The sequence below is a fragment of the Stegostoma tigrinum genome, chromosome X, assembly GCF_030684315.1.
Source record: "Stegostoma tigrinum isolate sSteTig4 chromosome X, sSteTig4.hap1, whole genome shotgun sequence".
Classification (NCBI taxonomy): Eukaryota; Metazoa; Chordata; class Chondrichthyes; order Orectolobiformes; family Stegostomatidae; genus Stegostoma; species Stegostoma tigrinum.
In genome coordinates this window covers 1,517,554-1,531,620 of record NC_081404.1, presented here as the reverse complement: position 1 = coordinate 1,531,620, position 14,067 = coordinate 1,517,554, and the positions used below count along the sequence as shown (strand labels likewise).

The 14,067-nt window shown below is 42.3% G+C and overlaps 1 protein-coding gene across 3 annotated transcripts in view; it reads right to left on the bottom strand.

The window, feature by feature from the left end:
• The window catches only part of hat1 (histone acetyltransferase 1), a 52,320-nt gene that overhangs the window by 17,466 nt on the left and 20,787 nt on the right, over positions 1–14,067 (bottom strand). For all 3 annotated transcript variants that reach the window (XM_059643466.1, XM_059643465.1, XM_048523300.1), the window contains exons 6-7: positions 5,493–5,614; positions 5,128–5,232 (exon numbers count right to left, since the gene is read on the bottom strand). In XM_059643466.1, coding sequence (XP_059499449.1) covers positions 5,128–5,232; positions 5,493–5,614 — 227 coding nt within the window. The remainder of the gene's footprint in view (positions 1–5,127; positions 5,233–5,492; positions 5,615–14,067) is intronic.

Below are 14,067 nucleotides of genomic sequence, written 5' to 3'. Positions count from 1 at the left end.
ATCCACTGTACCCGGTGCGGCTTTCTCTACATTGGGGAAACCAAGCGGAGGCTTGGGGACCGCTTTGCAGAACACCTCCGCTCAGTTCGCAACAAACAACTGCACCTCCCAGTCGCAAACCATTTCCACTCCCCCTCCCATTCTCTTGATGACATGTCCATCATGGGCCTCCTGCACTGCCACAATGATGCCACCCGAAGGTTGCAGGAACAGCAACTCATATTCCGCCTGGGAACCCTGCAGCCATATGGTATCAATGTGGACTTCACCAGTTTCAAAATCTCCCCTTCCCCCACTGCATCCCTAAACCAGCCCAGTTCATCCCCTCCCCCCACTGCACCACACAACCAGCCCAGCTCTTCCCCCCCACCCACTGCATCCCAAAACCAGTCCAACCTGTCTCTGCCTCCCTAACCGGTTCTTCCTCTCACCCATCCCTTCCTCCCACCCCAAGCCGCACCCCCAGCTACCTACTAACCTCATCCCACCTCCTTGACCTGTCCGTCTTCCCTGGACTGACCTATCCCCTCCCTACCTCCCCACCTACACCCTCTCCACCTATCTTCTTTACTCTCCATCTTCGGTCCGCCTCCCCCTCTCTCCCTATTTATTCCAGTTCCCTCCCCCCATCCCCCTCTCTGATGAAGGGTCTAGGCCCGAAACGTCAGCTTTTGTGCTCCTGAGATGCTGCTTGGCCTGCTGTGTTCATCCAGCCTCACATTTTATTAAACAGAAAACTAGCTTTTTCTTCTCTCCAAACGGGCTTTTTTTAACAAACTTTTCAGGGGACTACAGTGAATGGCTGAATTTTTTGTTTATTCTCAATTTAGAAACTCAAAAAAAACTTTACGCGTTAAAGTGAGTTTTTGTTTTAAAAATTGCAAGAGTTAATCGTGATTCTATTTCAATTGAACTTTTATTAAAACAATTTTCGGAGACCTTCAGATGAATGGCTGAAGATTTTTCTCCCATTCTAAATTTAGAAGCTAAAATACCTATATATGTTTTAAAGGGAATCTGTTTTTATACTGCAAAAGATATTTTTTGGAAAGCTGCACTTTTTTTTAAAAAAAGGAGCTGTGTTTTCATTTCAGGGAGTCCTGTGTGTAGTTGGCTCTGGAGAAGGTTTATTTTTTCTTCAGGAATTTATTGAAGAGGAGTTGTTTTAATTGTTAATCAAAGTGGTTGATTTTATTTAAGATTTTTGTGATTTTTTGGCAGTTTAATATTACATTTGGTCAGTAATGAAAGGTAGTTTAGTTTACTAAATTCCCTTTATTTTTGGGGTAATATTATTAAGGACATATGAGAGGTACAGAGTGAGATGGTTAGTAGATTTAAAAAAGTGATGACACAGCAGGATCAAATCAGATAGATGGGTGACTGTCGAGAAAGGTAAGAAGGTATTTCACAAGTTTCTAATGACTATTCCTCTATCAAACGTACAGCCAGTCAGTTTTTGGTCATTTTGAAGGGGATAGTCTCTCCGAAGGAAATGGAAGGGGCAGTCAGTTATTGAACACTAGGAATGATTCTTATGTTAGGCAGTGTTTGACAAAATTTATTAGAATTATGATGATAGGTGACTTTCCTGTCGGGTATAGACAGGTGCTTCTATGGCAGTGAGTGTAAATTTAGGATGGTTTGTTGCTTTCCTGGTGCGAGGATTAGGGACGTCGCTAAACGTTTAGAGCATATTACTAAAGGTGTAATTGTTGCACACTTTGGTAGGAATGACGTTTTTCGGAAAAGATTGAAGCTTTAGAGAATGAATTTAAGAGGTTAGGTAGAAGATTAAAAAATAGAACCTTAAAAGTAGTAATTTCTAATTTACTCCCAATGCCAAACTCAAATGGGGGAAGAAACAAAAAGATAAAGGAGATAAATCAATGACTGAAGAGCTGGTGTACTGTTCAAGGATTCAGGTTTTTGGACAATTGGAATATCTTTTGGGATAAAAAAGATGGATTCAAAAAGAATGGATTTAACCTGAACTGGAAAGGGTGCAATATCTTAGCAGGGAGATTTGTTAGGTCCATTTAGAGAGACTTTATACTGGTGGGAGGGGTGCGTGTGTGTGTCTGTGAGTGTGTGTGCCCGCACGTGTCAGTACGTTGTAACTCTAAAGAAATAAACTGCATTGATTTCAAGGCAAGGAGTCTTATAGGTAAGGCTGACAAACTCAGGGCATGTTTAGAAACATGGAGGTGGGAAGTCATAGCTATTACCTGGCTAAGAGATGGACAGGACTGGCAGTTCAATATTCTGGGTTTTAGATGCCATAGGAAGGACAGGAAAGGAAGCAAGAAAGGAGGGAGTGGTGTTTTTGATTAACTAGAGAAGACATTTGTGAAAAATCATCCAGTGAAAATATATGGGTAGAAATTTGAAAAAAAAAATCACCTTGTCGATTGTACTGTAGGCCCCTCAATAGTCAGAGGGAAATTGAGAAACAAATATGTAGTGGAGAGCTCAGATGCATAATAAGGTTGTAATAATGGGGGATTTTAATTTTCCACTGACTGGGGCTACTCCTGTGTTAGAGGTTCAGATGGTGAAGGCAGAGCAGTAGATGTTGTTTGCTTGGACTTCAGTAAAGCCTTTGACAAGTTTCTACATGGTAGACTAATTAGTAAAGTTAGGTCACAGGATGCAGGGTGAGCTTTTCAGATTTGAGACCTGTAACCAGCAGTGTTTTACAGGGATTGACTCTGGGTCCTCTTTTGTTTGTCATTTATATAAATGATTTAGATTAGAATATAGAAGGCATGGGAAGTAAAGTTTGCAGACAACACCAAAATTGGTGGCACAGTAAACAGTGAAGAAGGTTTTCGAAGACTACAAAGGGACCTTGATGAAATGGGTCAATCGGCTGAAAAGTGGCAGACGCAGTTCAATCAGGGTAAATGCAAGGTATTGCATTTTGGTACAACAAACAAGGGTAGGGCTTATACAATTAATGGTAGCATCGTGGGTAGTGGCATCAGCCTCACAGCACCAAGGACCCGGGTTTGATTCCAGCCTTGGGTGACTGTCTGTCTGGAGTTCTCCAGTGTTCACGTGGGTTTCCTCCATGTACTCCAGTTTCCTCCCACAGTCCAAAGATGTGCCAGCTAGGTAGAATGGTCATGCTAAATTGCCCATAGTGTTCAGGGATGTGTAGATTAGGTGGGTTTATAGTGGAATGGGTCTGGATGGGATGCCTTGAGGGTCGGTGTGGACTTGTTGGGCCGAAGGGCCTGTTTCCACATTGTAGGGATTCTATGATCTTGTACTAAAGGGACCGAATGGGTTCGGGTAGATAATTCTTTGAAGTTTGCATCATGTGTCTACAGGGTAGTTAAGGCGGCATTTGGCATACTTGCCTTCATTGCTCAGTCCTTTGAGTTTAAGAGTTGGGAAATCATGTTGAGATTGTACAAGGCATTGGTGAGGTCTCGTCTGGAATACTGCATCTAGTTTTGGTCGCCCAGTTACAGGAAGGATATTATTAAGCTGCAGCGGGTTCAGAAGAGATTTACCAGGATGTTGCTGGGTGTGGAATGTTTGAATTTTCAAGGCAGTATGGGCTGGGAGTGTAGGAAGTTAAGAAGCAACCTTATAGAAGTTTATAAAATCATAAGCAGTATAGATGGAGTTAATGGCAGTTGTCTTTTCCCTAGGATGGGGGATTTCAAGACTTGGGGGCACATTTTTAAGGTGGGAGGAGAGAGATTTTAAAAAGCCGTGATGGACAAATTTTTCACAGAGGGGAGCTCATGTGTGAAATGAACTTCCTGAGGAAGTGGTGGAGATGGGTACAATTACAAGTTTAAAAGACAAGTACATGAATAGGAAAGGTTTAAAGGCTATGGGCCAGCAACAGGCAGGTGGGACTAGTTTAGTTTGAAATTGTAAAAACAGAAGGAAGTGTGGATGCTGTAAATCAGAAACAAAAACAGAAATTGGTGGTAAAGCTCAGACGCCTGGCAGCATCTGTGGAGAGAAATCAGAATTAATGTTTTGGGCCCTGTGACTTGAAGGTTCTGAGGAAAGGTCACCAAACCTGAGTTAATGTTTCAGGTTTGGTGACCTTTCCTCAGAACCTTCAAGTCACAGGGCCCAAAACATTAATTCTGATTTCTCTCCACAGATGCTGTCAGGCGTCTGAGCTTTACCACCAATTTCTGTTTTTGTTTCTGATTTACAGCATCCGCACTTCCTTCTGTTTTTACAATTTCAAACTCTTCACAGATGCTGCCATACCTGCTGAGCTTTTCCAGCAATTTCTGTTTTGGACCGATTGGACTGAAGGGTATTTCTGTGCTGTATGACTCTGACATAGCATTTAGAAATACGTAATATACTCAAGCAGAGTCAGCATGGCTTCATGAAGGCAAAATCATGCCTGACAGGTTTTATACGTGCTACAGACTGGCATTTGACACAGTCCAAAGAAGATTCACAAGGCAGATACCAGGTATGGAAGGACTGTCTCACGAGGAGAGATTGAGTAGAATGGCCCTGTGCTCACGGATGTTTAAAAGAAGAGGAGACCTTATTGAAACATTAAATATTTTACAAGGACTAGACAGGGTAGATGCAGAAAAGTTGCTTCCCCTTACGGGAGCATCTCGGAGCAGAGGACATAAACTCAGAATAGGGATGATATATTTAAAACTGACAAGCAGGATATTATTTTCAGAAGGTAGCAAACCTATGGAATTCTTTACCACACAGGGCTGTCAAGGCTGGGTCAATGAGTACATCCAAGGTTGAGGCAGACTTCTAAAAATCAGTAATCACGGGTTATGGGGAAAAGGCAGGGAAGTAGAGTCGAAGATCATCAGATGAACGCCATGACCTCATTAAATTAATCTCAATCTCACAGTTGAACAGATTCAACGGGCCGCATGGCCTACTTTTGTGTCTACATGTTATGGAATTGAAATATTATCCAGAAATGGAAGTGTGTAAGGTTACATGGAGAAGCCCAGGAAATCACACGAGGTGAATACCTCATTCTGAGAACTGATGCAGATGGACCAAATGGCCTCCTCCCATACTCTAACAATCATGTGATTTCTCATAGATCAGCATTTATTTTGGACCAGAACACTTCTGCCTGTGATGTTGCTGGTTACCTACCCTATCCGTGGTCTCATTTTGTCAGGATATGCATAGAAATTATATACAGTCATATAACCCACTGTTGCAAAGCGTGGCAAGCCATCTTCAAGATATTTCTCAAACCTGCACAACACAGAAAAGATAAAGAATTGAATATTATAATTACTTCTGGATTCCTCCCTCCCAACTGAAGATAAATAGATTGTGATTGGTGGTGGTTTGATGTTATATCACACCTCATATTTTCTTCACCAACCTTGAGTCAGTAGGATGTCCCTGGTTGTAACTAAGCATATCATTCAAATTTTAACGTTAGATATAGGCAGCAGGTAACACAAGCTCTACTACAAATCATCTGGGCATTGCATCTGATATACACTTACACTAGAAAGAATTGCCATTTATCATCATCCACATCAATGAAGCTTGCTGTTTCAATGAACCAGATGAGGAAGGTCTGCAGTCTCTCATGGTATTCTCGAAAGCCCGGACAGCTAATATCAGTCTGCACGAAAAAGAATTATCAGAAATGAACTGTGATACAATTCAACCAGTAAATGCTTCAAACTGAATAATCAACATATCCTAAAATAATGAGATTTTCTATATAAACCTTATGCCTGGACTGGTCTTTTAGATTTGTAGCAGATTACTACACTTTTTAATTTTCATCAAACAGCACAGTTTTGTCTTTGTGGAGAAGTCCTGAGATTGAAAACGATTGAAAAAGCTGACAATGAAAGTTGATTTGACAGGATACGACATGCAAGAGGGATCTGGGCTATTGGTGGATAAGGACTCGATGTCATCAGTTTGGAGTACAGTAACAATTGAGTGTGCGGAGTCTATAGCCAGGCAGACCAAGCAGAAACATCAGGGAGTGACTGGTTTTGTACAAAGCTATAGTACTTACTACAGGTTTGGGCTCCATATCACAAGGAAGACACCAAGGCTGAGAAGGACAAGAAAACTGAATTGATACAAACCACTGGGTTACAGAAAGAGGCCGTAACTTGGAATGCTCAGTTGGGAGAGTAGAGGTTCTGAGAATTCAAAATCACTAAGGAGATGGCTGAAATACAGTTTATGCACATGGACGTGTATAACAAACACAGTCTGAAACTTAGATGATGGAAGTTGAAAGTACAGTTTAGGTTCAACTCCTTCACAGAGGGAGGTGAAAACATGGACCAGACGGCCTACAAAGGCAACGGCACTGACTTGAGCCTGCTGGTACAGAGACACAGTTAGACTCTCCAACACTACACCTTGCTGGTTATTTCTTTTGTAGGAAGGGTGCCTGGAATGCCATTCCTTTGCCTTTATTGCTTACATCGAGGGTTCAATAGCACTACCTATTCTTAGCTCAACACCCTCAGTGCACACCATAGGTAGAATTATAGCTTTCCAGGAATATGACTCACAACACAGGGTGCAATGTTTTTGCTACAAGCCATAACAAGCCACATTAATACAGTCCTATACATTGTGTGAAAATAGCTGACTTCACCTTGACCTTAAAATCAGAAGAATCTCCCACGTACTTCTAGAATAATATGAATCACTCTGTGAAACCATGAGCTGTTCAAATGCATTAAGCTCCAAGGAAGTCTTTCAAAAATTGAGTACAGTATCACAAGAGGGTACTGTGGGAAACCACAATCATTAAAACAAAAACTGGGGAGTTTAGTGGGTATCCTTGTAAGAAGCTGAAAATGCTGCTTTCACATGGAATTAAAATAAAGGTGCTAAAATGAGGAGAAATCCAAAGAAATGACACAGTATGTAGATAGACCAACAGGAGGAGAGGCCACTTCGGATGCGGTACTTGGCAATGAACTGGACCAAGTGTTAGACCTGTTGGTAGGAGAGCATTTTGGAGGTAGTGATCATAACTCTGTTACTTTTACAAGTCAGGAAGAGGAAAGGTATGTACAGCAGGGTAAAGTTTCTAATTGGGGGAAGGTAATTAGAATTCTGTTAGGCAATGAATGGATAACTCAAAAAGGGAACAGATGCTGTCAGAGAAGAGCACTATAGAAATGTGGAGATTGTGTTTAAGGAATGCATACAGTGTGTGCTCAATAGGTTTGTTCCTAGCAGGCAGGGAAGATGCAGTGGAGTGAGGGGGCCTTGGTCCTTGGGAGAGGTTGAATGACTGGTTAAGAGGACGAAAGATGCTTATGTAAGGTTTAGGAAACAAGGATCTGAAAAGGCTCTATAAAAGGGTACAAGTAGTCCAGGAAGGAGCTGAAGAAAGGGCTCAGGAGAGCTATAAGGGGGTGTGAGAAAACCTTGGCAGATAGGATCAAGGAAAACTCCAAGGCTTTTTACATATACATGAGAAATATGAGAATGACCAGAGAAAGGGTAGGGCCGATGAAGGATTGTAAAGGGAATTTGTGCACGAAGCCTAAAGAGATAGGAGAGGTCCCTAATGAATGCTTTTCTTCATTATTCACAACTGAGAGGAACCTAGTTGCAGAGGAGGACAGTGTGAAACAGGCTGGTAGGCTGGAGAAGGTGGATGTTGGTAAATAAGATCTACTAGGAATTTTGAGGAACTTGAAGATAGAACGTCCCCCAGGCCTGATGGGATTTATCCAAGGATTCTATGGGCAGCGAGGGAAGAGATTGCAGAGCCTTTGGCGATGATCTTTTCGTCCTCACTGACCACGGGTATAGTGCCACAAGATTGGAGAGGCAAACGACATTCCTTTGTTCAAAAGGAAAAGGGAATAGGGATAACCGTGGAAATTACAGGCCAGTTAGTCTTACGTCAGTGTGGGAAAATGATTGGAAAGGGCTCTGAGAAATAGGATTTATGATCACTTGGAATAGGCACAGTTTGACTTGTGATTGTCAGCATGGATTTGTGAGGGGTAGATCATGCCTCAGAAACCTTATTGAATTCTTTGAAGAGGTGACCAAACACGTGGATGAAGGTAGAGCAGAGGATGTGGTATACATGGATTTAAGTAAGGCATTTTATAAGGTTTCCCATGGTAGGCTCATGCAGAAAGTAAGGAGGCATGGGATAGGGGGGAAATGTGGCAGATTGGATTCAGAATTGGCTGACCCTTAGAAGACAAAGGGTGGTAGTGGATGGAAAATATTCAACATGGAGCTCAGTTATGAGTGGTGTACCACAAGGATCTGTTCTGGATCCTGTTCTACTTGTGATTTGGATGAAGGAGTGCAAGGGTGAATTAGTAAATTCGTGGATGATATGAACGTGGGTCGAATTGTAGATAGTGCGGATGGCTGTTCTAGGTTACAAAGAGACATTGATAGGATGCAGAGCACGGCTGAGAAGGGGCAGATGGAGTTTAACCCTGAAAAGTGTGAGGTGATTCATTTTGGAAGGACAAACTTGAAAGCAGAATACAGGGCTAATGCAAAGATTCTTGGCCGTGTGGAGGAGCAGAGGGATCTCGGGATTCATGTTCACAGTTCCCTGAAAGCTGCCACCCAGGTGGATAGAGTTGTTAAGAAGGCATATGGTGTGTCAGCTTTCATTAATAGAAGGACTGAGTTCAAGAGCCGTGAGGTTTTGCTCCTGCTACACAAAAGCCTGGTTCGGTCACATCTGGAATTTTGTGTCCAGTTCTGCCTGCCTCATCACAGGAAAGATGTGGAAGTGTTGGAAAAGGTGCACAGGAGATTTACCAGGATGTTGTCTGGAATGGAGGGAAGGTCTTACGAGGAAAGGTTGAGAGAACTAGGGCTTTTCTCTTTGGAATGAAAGATGAGAGGTGATTTGATAGAGGTGTACAAAATGATCAGAGGTATAGATAGAGTGGACAGCCAGAGACTTTTCCCTAGGGTGAGGTAGCTCTTACGAGGGGGCATAGTTTTAAAGTGAGTGGAGGTACATGTAGAGGAGACTTCAGAGGTCGGTTCTTTACTCGGAGTGGTAGGGACATGGATTGCATTGCCAGAGAGGGTAGTGGAGTCGGCCTCATTAGGGGCATTTAAGTGGCTATTAGACAGGCATATGGATGATAGTATAAGGTAGGGATGGAGGTTAGATTGACCTTAGGTTTGGGGCAAAAGTTCGGCACAACATCGTGGGCCAAAGGAACTGTACTGTGCTATACTGTTATATGCGTGTTCTATGTTAAATGGTGATTTGAAACCAGTCCTAAGAAAGGTGAGGAGTAACCAATTTTGTAATGGTGCATATAATTAGACGAAAGAAAAGTGACCAAGAAATAGAGACACAGAAAGCGCTCTGGGTTGGTGAAGAGGGGCAGAAGAAAACTTTAACTCTTGTTTGTCTCTCCACAGGTGTTGCCAGACTTGCTGAATGTTTCCTGCATTTATAATATTTTGTTTTTGTACGAGTACATACAGAAAGTTCTACCACATCATTGGCAAATACAAAATAAGTTTGAGCTTAGGGTTAGCTATAAGCAGACACTGCAAGAAGGAAGCTCAACTTACAGATGCGACGTGAAGATAAATGACTAGAGGAAGGCAGCTTTTCCCCCCCCATCCTAGTGGAGTATGAAGAGGAGGGTCTAATGCACAACATCAGCATAGAGACACAGAAAACAGGACCGAAGTGATCATTCAGCCCATCAAGCCTGCTTCTGCCTTTCAACACAAAGATGGCTAAAACTCTATTTCAATGCCATAACTCTCATTCTCTCCACATACCCCTTGACACTTTTAGTCTCTGGATATCTGTTTCTTTCTTAAATATATGAAATGATTTGGTTCCACAGCCTCCTGTGGTACAGAATTCGACAGTTTGACCACTCTCTGAATGATTCACTCTCTTCATTAATGCAAATTGGCAGCACGGTGTACCACCAATCAAGATTAACAGCAGGATCTCACCAAAGCTCTTCCAACAGCACCTTTCAAATCTGTGATCTCTGCCACCTAGAAGGACAAGGATAGCAGACACATGGGAACACCATAACCTAACAATTCTTCACGCCACTCACCATCCTGACTTGGAAATATGCAGTCATTCTTTCACTGTCACTGGGTCAAAGTCCTGAAACTACCTAACATCAATAGTTCAAGGCAACTCACTCACCTTCTCCAAGACAATTAGAGATGAGCAATAGCGCCCACATCCCATGAACAAAAACAAAATCACATGAATACTCATTATATCAGTCAGTCCCAGAAAACTTAATGCACATCCTTTTAATAGAATACTGATGAACATAAGCATACAAAGAGTTTACAGATTAATATTTGGATAGAGACACTCATGATTACCAATCCAGTTGAAAAGGGGCTCTTCAACCAAAAGAATGAGAATCACTTAGATACTGATTACAGTACTAATCCAAGAATTTTGGTTTAAATCTAACAATGGCAGTTTGAAAATTACAACTCAGTTGTTTTTTTTTCCCAAATGCTGATTAGTACACATAATATCATTTGTTAATAATGTGCAAGAGGAAAGGAAATCTTTTGCCTTTACCTAGTCTGGTCTGTTGTGATCCCAGTCTCGCACTTGGCTGACATGCTCTGAAGTGATCTACTCAGACATTAGAAAGGCGAAAATAAAAGCACATACACCACTTGGCTGCAACTTACTCTTTTTTAGGATTCAGATATTTTGAACATACACATTTAGAATGAACCTTGCAAATTCCCCCTCCCTAACACCTGAGGTTCTACTGTCAAGAGTATAGGGAAAGAGCAATTCTCACAGATTAGTCAAGCAGCAGCTTTATAGATGGACGGCTGATGTGGAGTGCAGAGTGACATCAACAGCATGGATTCAATTTCTGTACTGGCTGAGATCATCCCAGAGGCAAGGTGACCCTCCGGTTAAACTCAGTACCAGGTGTCTGTCAAATGAGAGAACAGCCTATGGCCTTCAGAGACAATGGCAACTTTCATTTACATAAAGGAAGAATTTGCATTTGTCTGTTGCCTTCCAGGATCTCATGATAACCCGAAGTGCTTTAAAACCAATGGCATACTTCTTTAAGTGTAGTCACTGTCTTACTGCAGAAATCACAGCAGCAAATTTGCGCACAGCAAGCTCCCGAAAACAGCAATGTGATAATGATCAGATAATCTGTGATTTTTACTGAGTGCCAAATATTGGCGATGACACCAGGGCATCGGTTTTGCTCTTTTCAACATGCCATGGAATCTTATGTGTTTACCTGAAAGGGCAGATCAGGTCTCAATTTAACATGTCATTCGAAATACACCACCTCTGACAGTGCTGCATTCCTTCAATACTAAAATAAAGCATCAATCTGGATTTTGTACTGTACTCTCTAGTGTGAGGCTTGAATTCACGTGCCTCTGTTTGAAAAGCAGGAAAGGCATCTCACAGACTAGATGAGTAACGGTCTGATGTAGTCTGACTCTCAGAATTGTATCTCATTGTCACAACCCAGACGGTGCCATCACTATCCCCAGGAATGTGCTCAGTAGCTGGACATAACAGACCCACAGGTGGCATACAGTCAGGCAGGACTGGCCTTAGGAATCTTCAACACTGGCTTCAGCCCGCATGAGGTGTCATAACAGCGGGTTAAACACAAGCAAGGAAATCTCCTGTGGAATACTAACTACCACACTCCCTCAGCTATATGCCTCCCTGTTAAACAACACTTGGAAGCACAGAATGTACTTTGGATGTGGGGCTTCAATGCCCATCACCAACAGTGGCTTGGTAGCACCATTACTGATTGAGTTGGTTGGATCCTAAAGGACATTGCTGCTAGACTGAGTCTGTGGCAGATGGTGATGGAACCAAGAGGGAAAAACATACTTGACCTCATCCTCACCAATCTGCCTGCCGCAGCTGCATCTATCCATGACAGTATCAGTAACCACAACTCAGTTCTCATGGAGTCAAAGTCCTGTCTTCACAATAAGGTGCCCTCCATTGTGTTGTACTATAATGGCGCTAAATTGGATGGACTTTCAACAGATCTACAACTCAAGAGTGGGCACCCATGAGGCACTGTGGGCCATCAACAGCAGAACTGTACTCTGACATAACCTGCCACCTCATTGCCCTGCTGATCCCCCACTTAACCATTACTATCAAGCCAAAGAATCAATACTGGTTCAATGGAGAATGCAGCAGGCATATCTAAAAATGAAGTGTCAGTGTTGTAGCTTTACTAGACTGGACTACTCGCATGCCAAACAGCATAAACAACAAGTCATAGACAAAGCAAAACAACCGCTTCTCTAAGCTCTGAAGGCCTGCCACATGCAGTTATGAATGGTAGTGAACGGTCTAACAAACAAGAGGCAGCTCCATGAATATCCCCATTCTTAATGATAGGAGAGCAGAGCACATCAGTGCAAAAGACAGGCCTGAAGCATGTACAACAATATTCAGCCAGAAGAGTCTTTGAGGTCCACCGTATCACAGATGCTAATCTTCAGCTAATTGAATTTGATAAGAAATGGTTGAAGGCACTGGACACAGGAAAGGCTATGGGGGCTCCTCAACATCGCATTTGTGGTACTGAAGACTGGCACTCCAAAGCTGGCTGCACCGTTAGCCAAACTGTTTCAGTGCAGTTGCAACATTGGCATCTACCCAGCAATGTGGAAAAATGTCCAAGTAAACCCCATCTACAAATGTGACAAATCTCAGCCATCAAATTATTGTTCCCATCAGTCTACAAAAATAAGTTGTATTTATTAATATCTTTGATGCATTAAATCATCTAAGGCATGTCACAGGAACAGTCACTAAATAAACATTTTGACACTAAACTACAAAAATGTTAGGTTAAGTGCCTTAATGTTTACTCAAAAGGTAGATTTTAAGAAATGTCTCATTCGTGGACAGAGGTGGAGAGGTAGAGTGGTTTAGGAAGGGAATGTCATAAGCTAGTTACTGATATAGCTGAAGCCACTGCAGTAATGGTGGAGGGGTTTGGAAACCAGGGATGTACAAGAGACCGAAGTCAGAGGAATACATAAATCTGAAGGTTGTAGGGTTGGAGGAATTGACAGAGATAGCAAGAGGGGAGTCCATGGAGTGATTTTAAAAAACAAAGGATGAGAAATTTTTAAAGAGGCATGGCCAAACTGGGAGCCAGTGTAGGTCAGCAAGTGCAGGGGCAATAAGGCAATGGGAGCCATTGAGTTGGGATATGGGAACAGTGGGTTTAAAGGAGGATGCAAGAGGAGAGGCCAGCCATAAATGCAACAGGAAGAAATGGAATCTAAAAGGTAACAATGTCAATAATGAAGATTTCAGCAGCAGACAAGTTGAGGCAGAAGTGGAGATGGGTGAGATGACAATGGTCAAATTGGTAGCAAGACTAAAACAGCTTCAATGTTCCCAATGTTTAACTGGAGGAAATATCTGCTCATCAAGTCCTGAACATTGAATGATGAGTCTGACAAGTTTGCAACAGTGGAGGAGCTGAGAAAAATGGTGAGGTCAAGGTGAAGGTTGTGAATTGTCCTTCAAAATCATTTCACCAAGTGGCAGCATTTAGGATCAGAAAGAGGAAGAAGACAAGAATAGATCTTTGGTAAACTCCACAGGCAATAGTGCAAGAGCAAGAAAAGAAGCCCTTGCAGGAGGTTTACGGGATACAGATGAGATTATGCAGATGAGAATGGAACCACAGGAGTGTAGTCCCATCTAGCTGGACAACAGTGAAAGCATTGAAAGAAGATGGTGCAGTCAACTGCAAAGGCTACAGACAGGTAGGGCCAGAATGAGGGATGGTTCAAGGTTTCCATAACAAGGTATGACTTTGATCAAAGCCATCTTGTAGTAGGTAAGATCCTTAATTTGTTTGGTGTGGGGGACTGTGTGACAGCTCAAACATGGAGTTGTATGAAAGACACAGATTTAGCATACAGTAACAAGTTTAGGATTCTGGAGAGGAAGAGGAGTTTTGAGATTGCGTTTTAAGTCATAAAGGACAGATTTCATTCTTTGAATAGATTAAAGACAAAGGTGGTTGATCTTTAGATTCCCAGGAAATT